A 14,596-nucleotide genomic window follows, 5' to 3' on the forward strand; every position below is an offset into this window, starting at 1 on the left:
ATCATTTGATGTACAGCCCTCTGTCTCAAAAAAACTTATATAACTGTGCCTTGATTTCTAACCGGTGGAACAGTTCTCAGAGCTTTCTGAGATGCTCTTCCCTGGTTATAATCCTCAAATTTGGCCCAAATAAAATTTTCCATTTCTTTCTTAGGTCCTCTGATTAATTTTTCATCGACACCTCTTTGAAATTGGGTATGACCACATGACTTTCTTCAGTCACTGAAATGTGAGTGGCAAACCTTTTTTTCCTTTGTACCCAGTTTTGGAGCTTCCTCCCAATTTTTTTTTTTTTTTTGCCACACCGTTCGTCATGTGGGATCTTAGTTCCCCCACCAGGGATGGAACCCGTGCCTCCTGCAGTGGAAGCGTGGAGTCTTTTTTTTTTTTTTTTAATTTATTTATTATTTATTTATTATTTATTTTTGGCTGTGTTGGGTCTTCGTTTCTGTGCAAGGGCTTTCTCTAGTTGCGGCAAGCGGGGGCCACTCTTCATCGCGATGCGCGGGCCTCTCACTATCGCGGCCTCTCTTGTTGCGGAACACAGGCTCCAGACGCGCAGGCTCAGTAGTTGTGGCTCACGGGCCTAGTTGCTCGGAAGCGTGGAGTCTTAACCACTGGACCACCAGGGAAGTCCCAGCATCTTCCCAATTCTTAGGGTATTCTTTCATTACCTTTTCTTGAATCAGGTCCCTTACAAATATGGTGGCCGTGTTTGTATTAGGTGACCCCCCCTCCCCATGATCTCAGGTAATTGACTCATGGTGGATGCCTGACTCAAATATCAATCCGATTGAGCCAATCAGATTATCTTTTTCAGGGATGTCAAACTGTGGCAGAGAGACACTAGGAGTTTCTGTTGGGTCCTTGAAATGAGACTTCCATTTCACCATTACCTCCATGGTTCACCATCTCTGCATGCTGGAAACGTTACAGTAGCCTTCTCACTGGTCTCTTTGTCTCCATCCTTGCCCTTACAGCCCTATCTCCAAATAGCAGCCAGATATGTCCACACAGCAAGTCAGATCATATTACTCCCCTAATTAAAGCCCTCTGATGGCTTCCCATTGGTCTTAGAATAAAACCCAAAGTCCTCATCATGGTCGACAAGGCATTTCACGGTCTCACCCTGCTAACTTCTCCACCTATGTCTGTCTCCATGTGCTCCAGTCACACTGGTCTCATTTCACTCTCATGTATAACTAGACTACCCCCCGCCCCACCACAGGACCTTTGCACGTGGGATCTCAAGTCAGGTGAGGATGTGCCTGTTGGCCTACTTCATGCCAAAGTCATAAAAGATTTTGCAAATGCAGAGACTAATCTATTTAGTTTGTTATCCAGTTATTTATGGCTGCCTAACAGATTATCCCAAAACTTAGTGGCATAAAACAATCAGAGTGTTGTGTTCACAGAATCTGTGAATCAGGAATTCAGATATGGCTTGTCTCTGCAACATGTTGTCAGGAGCCTCGGCTGGATCACTCTAAACGCTAGGTAGACTGGAACAACTGTGGAATCATCTGGAGGCTTCTACACTCACATGTCTGATGTGTGGGCTGGGATGACTTGAAGCTGGCCTCAGCTAAGACTGTTAATCTGTGGCCTCTCACTGAGTTTGGGCCTCCTCACAGCATGGTTGCTTCAGATAGCTGGACTTCTTACATGATGACGACTGAGGACTCCAAGAGTAAGTGTTTCAGCAAACAACTTGAAAGCCATGTTGTGAGGGAGTCCAACCTAGCCTGTCTTGCAGGATATTCCAAATGAGCACCACTAAATGCAGCTGCATAAAAGCACTCAGCCAACGTTGCACTGGAGCAGAGAATCACCCAGCTGACCCACAGACTGGTGGGAAATAATTAATTGCTGTCACTTTAAGCCACTATGTTTTGTTAACGCAGTCCTTGAGAGCAGGGATCCTGTTAGGTTCATCACTACAGGTATTTACTAAAAGAATGAATAGACTCTCGTCAAGTTCACTGAGCCATGCTGGTCTCTGAGTTCTCAACAATAATCATTGTAGTCCCCAGAAGCCAGGGTTGCAGAGGTGGGGCACAAGGTCTTGGATTCACACCAACTACTAGCCAATATGGCTCTCTTGTGAAAACTGGGCAAAAGGTCCCCACTCTGGGTGGACTAATTAGAAAAAAGTGAGCCCTCTGGGTGGACACAGTCCCAGGGACACATGGCTTGGAGAGCAGACTGTAGGCTCTATTTAAGCCCCACTTGCCTCCTTGTCCAGGGACCTTTGTGTAGTGACCAACTTGCACAATAATCCAGAGCTTCCCTGTATTGCACCCTACAGACATTCCTCTCTTCTTACTTGGTAAAAGCACCCCAATTTTCTTACTGCAAACCACCATGTCCTTCAGAGGAAGCTGATCAACTCCCCAGCTGCAGTGGGCAAAGATTTATTGATCTGAAGCTAAGTCAATCCCAGGATCTCATTCACCATGCCTTATAAGGGGTCAGGGGGCATGTGACACACTTCTGGTCAATGAGACATGGGGCCAGTTGCTGGAGGATTTGGAAGGTTTCCCACACTCTTCAGAAGGGACCTAAGATAAGAACAAACCTCTTTTTGCTGCCTTGGGAAAAGGATATCTGTGTGACACCTGAGTATGTGGCAGCTTTCTTGGGACCACAGGGAGCATACGGGAGCTGATTTAAGAGATTATGGCAGCTCAACATGATGGATAGAACTGGGGTCTTTTTTTTTTTTTTGACTTATTTTTATTTTTTAAAAAATTTATTTATTTTATTTATTTATTTTTGGCTGCATTAGGTCTTCATTGCTGTGCACGGGCTTTCTCTGGTTGCGGTGAGCAGGGGCTACTCTTTACTGTCACGCGTGGGCTTCTCATTGTGGTGGCTTCTCTTGTTGAGGAGCATGGGCTCCAGGCACGCAGGCTTCAGTAGTTGTGGCACATAGGCTCAGTAGTTGTGGCTCGCGGGCTCTAGAGTGCAGGCTCAGTAGTTGTGGCGCATGGGCTTAGCCGCTCCAGCAGCATGTGGGATTTTCCTGGACCAGGGCTCGAACCCATGTCCCCTGCATTGGTAGGCAGACTCCTAACCACTGTGCCACCAGGGAAGTCCCAGAACTGGGGTCTTGTTGAGCTGCTAAATTAACCCTGGAGATGTGCCACCTCTGGTCCTGTTGTGTGAGACACATGAACATGTTATTTAAACAAGTTAATTGGGACTTCTGTTACTTGCAGCCTGAAGCATTATGGTACAAGAGGGAGGTGTTCTGGAACATGTAATAATGTGCTCCTCATACCTTGGAACAGATCTTGGGGGAGCCAGAAAAGGAGAATGGAGTGCTGAGGACCAGATAACATCAGTGCTTGAGGAGTGGGGACAGGTCTGCCGCAATCCCAATCCACTCTGGCAGGAAGGCTGCCTCTGGCTTAAAGACTTTGAGGAAGGGAGAGTCTGGGAGGGTATAATTGGCCAGGTAGATGGTCTCTCCGCCTGAGAGGTAGGCGGCCCAGATCCCAAACGTTCCAATGGTCATGATGGTGTGATTACATTGCGTGAGCAATGCAAAATCCTTGGCGGGTGAGCCCTCAATGCCATTGCCGGCAAAGACCACATCCCCGTGGGAGGCCTCAATGTTTTCCCGACACCAGGCCATGCCGTTGCTGGTGACCACGAAGATGGGGGAGCGGTAGCGAGCCCGGAACCAGTCCAGGGCCTGCTCCAGGTATCGCCGGTCGGCCACCACGCCCTTCCACACGTTGGGCATAACGTGGACGTAGTCCCCCCGGCGCACATGGACCCCTACGTAGGTGCTCGGCCGGCTCCCATTCACCTGCAGACCCCGCAGAAAGTTCTGGGCCTCCTCGCGCACGTGGTCGTGCAGGGTGAACTCCTGCAGGATCTCGGCACGGAGGTGGTGGTAGAAGGTCCAAGAGCAGGGGTAGCCGGTGAGGCGCACGTACTCGCCCGGGATGTGTCGGTACCGCTCCTCCATCCAGTCGTTCAGGTGGTAGTTCTGCCAGGGGATCCTGCTGGCCGTGGTGTCGTGCAGGACGGGGAGGGTGATTCTGAAGATGGGGGCCAGCGTGCTGTGCATCTGGGGTGGGATGAAGGCCCGCCGCCCGTTCATCTTGGCCAGGGCGTACAGGGTGGCGTACTCCCCCATCTGGTTCCCCAGGCGGCCTATGGCATTGACCGTCCACATGCCCTTCGGCTGCGGGCTCCACTGGGTGCTCGAGGGAGATTCCTTGGTTGCTGGCTCCAGCGTCTGTAACTCCCGTGTGGGCTGAATCTTCGCTAGCTTCTGCTGAAGGTGAAATACGGTGGAAGCCGTGAAGACGAAGAGGATGAAGGGGGCCGTGGGGAAGAAAGGTGCCTGTGTGCTGAGCATGGCTGTTAGGAGAGGGAGAGCGGGAGACGGTTAGCTCAGGGGACGGAGGCCCTGGGATAGTGCATGAAGCTGGCAGCGCAGCTGTCCGAGCAGACGTTGCGCGGATGGACGTACGTGTGGATCTACTTTGCGTGCGCGTGGAAATGAGTGCGGATGCTCGGGTTACATGTATGCAGGTACAGCTCTGGAGTGTGTGTTATGTGGCTGTGTCTCCACTGGACTCATATGTGCATGTTTACATGTGTCTATGCACTGTTATGTATATAGACACCCATGGCACATGCGTTGTATGAGTATATATGGGTATTTATATGTTGTGTACATATGTGAGTGTGGAATTGTGTGCAGGTGAATGGACATGTGTACATTGTTTTGTACGGTTGTGTATATACAGCCACACCTGATTCTATTGCACTTTGCGGATACTGCATTTTTTACAAATTGAAGGTTTGTGGCAAGCCTGCATTTTCAGATGACGGTTAGCATTTTTTAGCAATCAGGCATTTTTTGAAGTTTTTATTTCACACATAAAGTATGCAGATCTTAAGTGTCTAGACTGATGAAGTTGTTTTTTTTTTTTTTTATCTTTTGGCCACAGCACGTGGCATGTGGGATCTTACTTCCCCGACCAGGGATGGAACCCGCGCCCCCTGCAGTGGCAGCACAGTCTTAACCACTGGACCACCAGGGAAGTCCCGCAATCAGGTTTTTTTTTGTTGTTGTTGTTGTTTTTGTTGTTTTAAATCTAATACAGTGTTTATTTTTCATTCACCAGGTCTTTTTTTTTTTTTAAATCAGGTGTCTTTAATTAAGGTATGTACATTGGGTTTTTTTAGATATAAAGCTATTGCACACTTAATAGACTACAGTACAGGGTAAACACAACTTTTATATGCACTGGGAAACCAAAAAAAATTGTGTGACTTTGTTGTAATATTTGCTGTATTGTGGTGGTCTGAAACCAAACTCAAAATATCTCTGAGTGATATTTGTATTGTGTACATACAGGGGTGTGTACTATATATATGGTGTGCAGGTGACTGTGAACAAATAGCATGTGTGTATATGTGACGCTATGCATACATTACGTGTATACACATTGTATGTTGAAATGTGGGTGTTTATAGACTGTAAGTATACATGTGTGGCTGTCTATATATAATGAGTTCAAGTGTACGAACCTACTATTTACTGGGGATCCAGTTTCCTTTTTTTTTTTTTTTAAGATATGGCAATTTATTATTTATCTTTATTTATTTATGGCTATGTTGGGTCTTCGTTTCTGCGCGAGGGCTTTCTCTAGTTGTGGCAAGCGGGGGCCACTCTTCATCGCGGTGCGCGGGCCTCTCACTATCGCGGCCTCTCTTGTTGCGGAGCACAGGCTCCAGACGCGCAGGCTCAGCAGTTGTGGCACACGGGCCCAGTTGCTCCGCGGCATGTGGGATCCTCCCAGACCAGGGCTCGAACCCGTGTCCCCTGCATTGGCAGGCAGACTCTCAACCACTGCGCCACCAGGGAAGCCCCAGTTTCCTTTTTTTAATAAATTTATTTATTTGTTTTTATTTTTTTGGCTGTGTTGGGTCTTCGTTGCTGTGCACAGGCTTTCTCTAGTTGCGGCGAGCGGGAGCTACTCCTCGTTGCGGTGCGTGGGCTTCTCATTGCGGTGGCTTCTCTTGTTGTGGAGCACGGGCTCTAGGCGCGCGGGCTTCAGTAGTTGTGGCTCGCGGGCTTCAGTAGTTGTGGCGCTCGGGCTTAGTTGCTCTGCGGCATGTGGGATCTTCCCGGACCAGGGCTCGAACCCGTGTCCCCTGCACTGGCAGGCGGGTTCTCAACCACTGCGCCACCAGGGGAGCCTGGGATCCAGTTTCTAAAGATGTCCATCTCTTCATGCCCTGCCTATCTATATCCCCTTTGATGGGAAATTGCCCTGCCCATCAAGAGCTTGACCTGTCCACCCTCCTGGCCAGAGATGACTGAACTTGAGATAGATGGCTAGCTCCACAGTGGCTTCTCCTTTCCTTGGTTAAGGTCTTGACAAGTGTAGGCTGGCTCTAAAAGACGAGTTGGCCAATTCACTCTTTTGAGTATTTTTATTAAAAAGCTCAGAAGGCAGTTGGTAGGTGAGAGTTTTTTCCTCCTGATGCCATTGGGGTGTCCAACAATTCAAGTCAAATCTGACACTGTCTTCCTGGACTTAGTATCAGATCCCACAAGTGAAACAGTTTAGCTCCAGAAGACTGCCCCCAACTTCAGACACTCATCTCAAGTCCAGGGCCATTCATACTCCGACTGACCAGTCATAGATCGGGGATTCCCATGATCAGGAAACTAGCAGGCTTGATAATTTGCTAGAATGGCTCACAGAACTCAGGAAGACACTTTATTTATGTTTACTAGTTAATTATAAGAGAGACAAATGAGTAGTCAGAAGAAGAGGTCCATAGGAGGAGGTCCAGAAGGGTCCTGAGCACAGAGCTTCTGTCCCCTTGGAGTTGGGGTAGACCACCCTCCTGGCTCATGTTTGCTAACTCAGAGGCTTCCTGAAACCCATTGTTCAGGGTTTTTTGGAGGTATCATTATGTAGGCACGATTGATTAAATCATTTGGCCACTGGTGATTTGCTCAATCTCTGGTCCGTCTCCCCCCTCCAGAGCTGAAAAGTGCCAATCTTCTAATGAAGGCTTGGTCTTTCTGCTGACCATCTCCCATCCTGAAGCCATCTAGAGGGCTGGCAAGAGTTGCCTCATCAAGTCCTGTCACTTAGCAATGAGAAAATGCCAAGGATATTAGGTGCTATGTGCCAGGAACTGGGGACAAAGACCAAAGATCATTCTATGAAACCACAGCAGGTAATCTTGAAAGGGAGAGTAGAGGTAGGTGTGGCTGGGACATATCAGTTGCAGGCTGAAGCAGAGGAAGCCAGTAACCAGAAGATACCTGAAGAGATGTGCAGACACCTCAAAGGAACTTCAACTACTGGTCAAGAAATCCCAGAAAATCTGCTTATATTTGAACAAGTACAACCTGTTCCTTTCAACTCTGGTTACAACAGAGGCTAGTTCCAGGAGTTAGGGTGGTTGCATACATAGGACAGACCTCCTGAAAACACATGGGCTCACTATGGTATTGAGACAGGAGGGAAGGGGGCAGGGCACACCCTTAAAGAATAACACAGCCATTGAGAAAAACAGGGTGTGACAAAAACTGGTTAGAACCAGTTAGGTCCAAGATGGCGGAAGATTCGACTTCCAGTTGACCCGGAGCCTCATTATATGCTCATTGTAATACATTAGCATATGCTAAATGACACACCCACAGGGGCCATGACAGTTCCATGGCTGACCATAAAAGCCCAAAAAGTGGGCGATGGTCCAGTTCCTGGAAATCTCTGTCCCTTCTCCAAAAGAGGTGGAATAATCCTCCCACTTCTTAGCCTATGAAATTTCCCAGCCCATAAAAACTAACCACCCCATATCTTGGGGCCACTCTCACCTTCTGAGATGGTCTGCATTCTGCCTACGGAATGTGTATCTCTCTAAATAAACTTGCTTTCACTTTACTATGGCTCGCTCTTGAATTCTTTCCTGTGCAAAGCCAAGGACCCTCACTTGGTGGCCCGTCCCAGAGACTCACCCGAGACCTGGGACATGACAATCCTCTCACACCACATTCTCCTGCGACATCATTATAGGAGGTCCAGGGCATTGAGGATTCCCCATCTTGGGTCATAAATCTTGACCCAGTGGTTTGTAGAGCGAAGCAGTTAATTAAGCTGTTGGCTGAGATTGTTTAGAACAAATCAAAGGCCCCGAAAGGATGAGACTTTGAAGATATGGTTGCGGAGCATAAGTAAAGAAAAGCAGGAAATGAATTGGTTCTGACTCCCCATTATGTAGCTAGAAGCCAGCAAGGAAAAGCAGAAAAATCCTTACTTAACGTCATCACAGTTAACACCTTATTGTTGCTAAGATCCCATCTAGAAATGATTGATGGGCTTTGTCCTTCTGCAGTCTAGGCTGGACCAACACATGTTGCCACAGGGAAAGTCCAGGTCTGGCCACTGACTGAGCAAGCTTGGACTCTTGAGTGAATGGGAATGCCGATATCTGGGGGGATATCCCAGGAAAGATGGCTTTCTGTTCTCTCAGCTCTTCCAAAGGCTTCCCTCCTCCTTCTCTGTGAATATGAGGTTCCCACCCAGGTTAAAAAAAATCCCTTCCTCCTGAGCAGGCTTTAATCCCAGCATATCCTGGAAGCTCTGCACCAAAGTAGGTTAGAGGTAAAGGTTTCTATTTGATTTGGTCTAGGGCTTGTGTTCCTGGTCAAACTGTTGAACCAAATGGCCATTAAGAAGAGAACATTGGGGCTAAATCAAGTTAGGTGTGACCTGATTGAAGCTGGGAAGCTTCCAGAAGCTATTCCGGTGTGGTCCTTTAGGGTTCATTATGGCTGAGAAGAGTTAGCACAAGACCTAATGTAGCAACATCCCTGCTTCTGATTTATAAGTCTCTGAAACCCTCTGAGTCCACTAAGATCACAGGAGGGTTCTCTTTCCAGAAGAGACTCAGGCTTGTCAACTAGATGCCTGGATTTGAATTGAACCAACTCAGCGGGGGGTGTGGGACCTTTGGGTGCCCCCAGGTGTTGAGCACAACCAGAAATAGACTTCTGGGTGGTACAACTTCCTCTAGCCCCTTCCGCATTGAAAGAAAGGAGCCAGGGAGGCTGGGTTTGCTAAATAAGGTTTATTTCAAAGCTCAGTTTTGGCTCACGAAAGTCTCAGCCTTATTGCCCACAGGCTCCAGATAAGGCCGCTTTCTCAAGGCCACAGAAAGTGAAGCCTCCACTCACTCAGCCCTGCATGGAGTGTACTTGACTCGGTGACTTGGAGAGGACACATCTCTCTGGGGTTAAGTGCACGCCCCCCTGCTGCGGACTGGATTTTGGCTCCTATAGTCATTAGCTGTGTGATTCTGGACAAATGACGTCACCTTTCTGAGGATTAAAACAGTGCCTGGCATACAAACACGTGCAGTAAATTTTTGATATTATCACATACAAAGCAAAAGGTGATGTTCTGTATGGGCTCTGGGCCAGGGACCAGTGGGTTTCCACTTTTCCTGTTGGGTGTATGGGTAATGGTCAAGTCTAGCGTTTAGACCACAGATCATCGTATTGGGATGATCCTCCTCTAGGTCCTCTAGGGCAGACCTAGAGGAGGAATCAATTTCATGAGAGGCTGCGAATCCTGAGACCAACTAAAGTAGCTCCGTACTGTCAGAAGCAGACACAATAGATAGAGCTGACTTTGGGGATTATCCTTCTGGGGAGTGAGTGAGTGTGTCTGTGATTCACCTGCCATGATTGCCATTTGATTTTTTTTTTTTTTAAATAGAGTTGATGGGAATTTCCTGGCAGTCCAGTGGTTAGGACTCTGCACTTCCAGTGCAGGGGGTAGGGTTTCAATCCCTGGTTGGGGAACTAAGATCCCGCAAGCCGTGTGGGTAGCAAAAAAAAAAAAAAAAAAAAAAAAAAAATAGAGTTGAAGGCATGAGATAAAGAATATGGGTGATGGGTGATCAAGAGTTGCACTGACGGGCTTCCCTAGTGGCGCAGTGGTTAGGAATCCGCCTGCCAATGCAGGGGACACGGGTTCGAGCCCTGGTCTGGGAAGATCCCACATGCCGCGGAGCGACTAGGCCCGTGAGCCACAACTACTGAGCCTGCGTGTCTGGAGCCAGTGCTCCGCAACAAGAGAGGCCGCGATAGTGAGAGGCCCGCGCACCGCGATGAGGAGTGGCCCCCACTTGCTGCAACTAGAGAAAGCCCTCGCACAGAAACGAAGACCCAACACAGCCAAAAATAAATAAATAAATACATAAATAAATTTATTTAAAAAAAAAAAAAAAAGAGTTGCACTGCTTTAAGGAAGTACGTTTTTGCTTGCCCAACCCATAGACCTTGTTACAGCCCGTTATGGGTTGAATTGTGTCCCTCTAGAAGAGATATATTGAAATCCTAACCCCTGGTACCTCGGAATGTGACCTTACTTGGAGACAGGGTCTTTACAGAGGTGACCAAGTTATAATGAGGTCATCCGAAGGTGGGCTCTAATCCAATAGGATGGGTGTCTTTATGAAAAATGCAAGCACAGCCCATAGTGCATCATATGATGTTGGCCCAAGGGTGGCCCATCCATTGGCCAATCTGTGATGTGTGCAGGTGGGTGCTGGCTCAAGAGGATAAATTGTACCAAGCAGGTTCTCTCCCTTGGGAATTTGAAGTTAGAAGCACAGAGACGGTGGCCAGTTGATTGTGGGCTTGGCAGTGGAAGGGCCTCTTAGGGCCCAGTTAGTGCAGTATGTTAAGCCATATCTAGGATGAACTGGAGAAATCCAGTTCAGAGCAGAATGCTCCAGTTCCAGAGCAGAGTGAATTCAGCCCTGAGAATAAAAATCGATAAAAGATCCTATGGAGAGGTGAAAGCATCACTGTGCTCCAGATGCCTTCCTGGTTCCTGGTTTCCCTCAAGGCCATGCAGCACTTTCATTCGGGTCCAGATCCCCACAGGATTCCTCAGACTCTGCCCCTGACGGGGGAGAGGAACCGTCTGAGGACAGGAAAGCTGGAGGAAGGAAGAGGGAGCGTCGAGGGAGGAGGAGGAAAGCTCCCTGGGGAGTGGCCTCTGCCTTCTTCCCATCACGGTTTTCTCTTCCTTCCTCCAGCTTGAAGGGCAAGGAGTAGACTTGGAGCCTCTGTCTTGCTCCAAATTTGCTGAGCTTGGGACATGGAACAACGGGGGCCAAGGGGGATGCTTGTAGGAAGGCAGAAGGATGGAGGGAAGGAAGGGAGACAGAGAAGGAAAGGAAGGAAGAGAGATGGAAAAAGACAGGAAAAGAGAAAGAGGGAAGTAGAAAGAAATGGAGAAAAAGACAGGGACAGAGAGAGAGAGACAGAGAGAGACAAAAAGAGACTGAGACAGAGAAAGATGGAGGCAGGGAAAGAGAGACACAGAGAAAGAAACAGACAGAGACAGGAATAGAATGACAACAAAAGAGACAGAAGGAGAGGCAGAGAGGGAGAGAGAAAAAGGCCGCCAGGCAGGATAGATCTTGCTCCACTGGGTCCCACCTCCAGCCCCTGCTCTGCCCCAACTCTCTCTCTCTCTCTCTAGGTCAGTCCCTTTTGAGATCTCTCAGTCTGTGTCTTTATTACACACTTCCTCCTGTGAAGGAAGGGACAGTGTCCATCTCGTCCCCTGTGTGTCCCCTACAGCCCTCGGAAGCTGGGCTCGGCACATAGCAGGTGCTCAGGAAATACAGGCAGGAAGAATGCAGTCCCGTCTGGCCCCATTTTTTTTTTTTCTCCCTCCTCTCAGTGAGTCTCTGCCAGCATCTCCCTGCCTCATTCATTTTCCTATATCCCCTCTTTTTTTTTTTTTGGTCTCCATTTCCCAGCACCTAGTAGGTTAAAAAAATGAATATTAGAAGCACAGACCTTCACAATCAAACCTCTTCAATTCTGGACCGGCAGCGGGTGCCCCTGAATGTTCCTTCGAAATTTGTTTACAGCAGAGAGAAAGACAAGGTAAAAGGAAAAGCAGAATGTTCTAGAACAATGTCTCTCAGTCTTCCTGGTTGCTTCTCCCCTCCCCACCCAGGAAGGGGGATTGGCCACTGCTGAGGAGCCTCACTGGCCTCCAGAACTCAACCCCATGACCTTGACCGAGGCTTGGGGAGAAGAGGAAGAGATGGGGAGAGCCTCACAGGGTGAAACCCAGTGTCTGGGAGTGGGGGGCCCCGCACTGCGAGGTTTTGAAAGATTTAGGTTTGGAGAGAAGCGCTATGGGGTGTGGCAAGAGTCTCTGATTAGCTGTGTGACCTTGACCAAGGGCCTCTCAGTGTCATCATCCAAAAAGTGGGGATAATAATAAAAGCACCTCTCTGCAGGCCTGTGGAGTGAATGCTGGACCACACGGGCTGTCCCTTTCATCTGGAGCAGGGTTAATACCCCAAACTCACATTTATGTCGGGCTCGAACCAAATGTCCTGTCTGTCGTCGTGCTCCTCTTCCTCCTAGTTCTCACAGCTTTATCTTGCTGAATTTTAACAACAATCTTGCGATCATAAACACACCAATTTAAAAGCTAAGGACACTGAGGCTCAGAGACCGGTCAGAGAGCGGGTGAGTGGCAGGCTTGGGGAAAGGCCAGGGCTGCGGGGCGGTGGGAGGGGGGGGCGAGGGGGGGAGAGGGAGCTGGGGAGGGGAGGAGACCTGGAAATCAGCACCCCCTGACGTCATCGGGGGTCATTGGAGGTGAGCTCTTGGGGAAAGCCGACAGCTGCAGTCAGAATCTAAGGCTACACAGCTTCTGGCAAATGGGAGGAGTTTGCCTTTCGCTTTAGTCCTCTGAGGTCAGGAAGTCCATCTCCTTACCTGCCCTCAGTCCTTACAGCTGCATCATACCCTTCAGGGAGGGGCGAGAGGAAGAGTCAAGGTCCCTCGCTCCACCCGGTCCCCTGGGAGTCATCCCGTGAGGGGCTGCCCTAACTCTGCAGGGGGATTCTGCCTTCAAGTCCCTCAGAAAAGTGGGGCCACCCAAATCCGCTGATAGCTTCTTTTAAACTTTCTCGTTCTCGCCCACTTACTTCCCTCTGTCCCAGGCCTGGCCTCAGCCCCTCCCCTCTCGGAGTCCGGCCGAAGCCTCCGTGCCTCCCCTCCTCCCCCGCCTCTGTCCCCACGTCAGAGCTCACCCTACCGGCTCCTCTGCTCAGAACCCCAACTCTCCCCAACCTGAAGTCCAGTCCCATCACACCCTGTAATTTGCGTGTCCGATTCCTTGAGCTCTGAAAGCCCTTCCCTCCCCCTTCCCGCCTCCTCCCCCAGGTCGGCTCCGGTGCCCAGCTCAGTCCCTGCTCAGCTGCACGATCCCCTCCACACCCGCGCCGCCGGGCACGGGCAGGTTTGCCCTGTCCATCCCTGTCCCCGAAGTTCACCCTATAATCACAACGCTGGGGAAGAGCTTAAGACAAAAATGTGAGGCTACCACTTCGGAATCCCCAGTGTTCTGCTCGGCCTGGAATGGAAACGGTGACTTAGCACAGAATCTAGGGACTCAGGGATCCGCTCACCTCCCCGGCGGGGGGCTTGCCTGGGGCTGGAGCCTGCAGCCCGGGGTCTCTGACCAGGGTCCTGCCGTCCGTCTCGGAGGTCGGGGAGCAGCCTACCGTGTGGGACCAGGACATTCCAGTTACCGCGGTCCCCGTCCTGGTCTTTCGTTCTCAGTTTGCCTCGGTTCCGGGGAACCGGGTGACAGGAGGGAGGGAGGGAGCTGGTGGCCTTGGGTGGGGAAGGGGAGAGGGGTGGTGACAGAGGGGATGGGGGTGAGGTCAAGTAACATATTTGCCAGGAAGGAAGGTGATGGGAGCCGAGGAGGGCGGCTGGCTTGGGGGCTGACGGAGAGGTCAGGTGGCCGGTGTGCTGGGGGGCAGAGGCAGTGGGCGCCTGGGCTGGGAGGGATGGACCCTTTGCTTCCGGAGACCCCCGGACGGGGCTGCAGCCCCGAGTGGGTCAGAGGCCAAAGGATTGGACAACTGAGTCTCCATTGCCGCTGAATCCCTGGGATCAAGTCTCTTCCCAGCTCTCTGTCGCGCGCGCGCGCGCGTGTGTGTGTGTGTGTGTGTGTGTGTGTGTGAACGCAAACGTGCTGCAGGTACAGGGAGAACTCCCAGTCGCCATCTCTCACCTGGTTCTGGCTGGACGACAGAGTGGCTCGGCGAGCAGCTCAGTGCATTCCGTTCCCTTGGGGTCGACTTCTCAATCAGAATCTCCCGAACCTTCCAGCACCTGTGGCCGCAAACCCTGCCCAGGATCTACCCGGAGCCTGAGGGAGGCGGGGTGGCCGAGCAGCTGGAGCCCCTCCCTCTTCCCTGGGCGCTGCCAGGACGCTGCCCGGAAGGCCGCCTGGAGGAGATGGGACGGAGTCCTGCTGGGCCCGGTTCTTCCTGGTTCAGTCCTCTCAGCGTCCTACGTTTATTTAGTTTGGCAAACAACTGTTAGCACTTACCTGGCCAACCAACCTGATCCCCATCTTCACAACAATTCCTTGAGAGGGACACCCTCTCATGGTACAGCGAGGAAAACCGAGACACAGAGAGGTGAAGTAACTTGCCCAAGGCCACACGGCTAGAAAGTTGGAGAAGCTGGAATACGAAACCAGGC

General features: G+C 50.3%; 1 protein-coding gene across 4 annotated transcripts; it reads right to left on the reverse strand.

Moving 5' to 3' along the window:
* Window positions 1–2,785: 2,785 nt before the first annotated feature.
* LOC132353070 (galactoside alpha-(1,2)-fucosyltransferase 2) lies at window positions 2,786–14,252 on the reverse strand. Of its 4 annotated transcripts, none has more exons than XM_059903952.1 (2): window positions 14,121–14,252; window positions 2,786–4,377 (listed from the first exon to the last, which is right to left on the reverse strand). In XM_059903952.1, the coding sequence occupies exon 2, from the start codon at window positions 4,373–4,375 to the stop codon at window positions 3,344–3,346; it is 1,032 nt and encodes a 343-aa protein (XP_059759935.1). In that variant the 5' UTR covers window positions 4,376–4,377; window positions 14,121–14,252; the 3' UTR covers window positions 2,786–3,343. The 4 variants fall into 4 exon arrangements, 3 of the variants coding, with proteins under 3 accessions (XP_059759935.1, XP_059759936.1, XP_059759937.1); XM_059903953.1 differs by lacking the exon at window positions 14,121–14,252 and adding an exon at window positions 12,397–12,450; XM_059903954.1 differs by lacking the exon at window positions 14,121–14,252 and adding an exon at window positions 11,873–12,130.
* Window positions 14,253–14,596: the final 344 nt, after the last annotated feature.

Source organism: Balaenoptera ricei, chromosome 19 (assembly GCF_028023285.1).
Source record: "Balaenoptera ricei isolate mBalRic1 chromosome 19, mBalRic1.hap2, whole genome shotgun sequence".
NCBI classification, from domain to species: domain Eukaryota; kingdom Metazoa; phylum Chordata; class Mammalia; order Artiodactyla; family Balaenopteridae; genus Balaenoptera; species Balaenoptera ricei.

What these genes read in the sequence shown, in the direction of transcription:
- LOC132353070 (XM_059903952.1), bottom strand. Translation starts at nt 4,375, where the DNA reads ATGCTCAGCACACAGGCACCTTTCTTCCCCACGGCCCCCTTCATCCTC.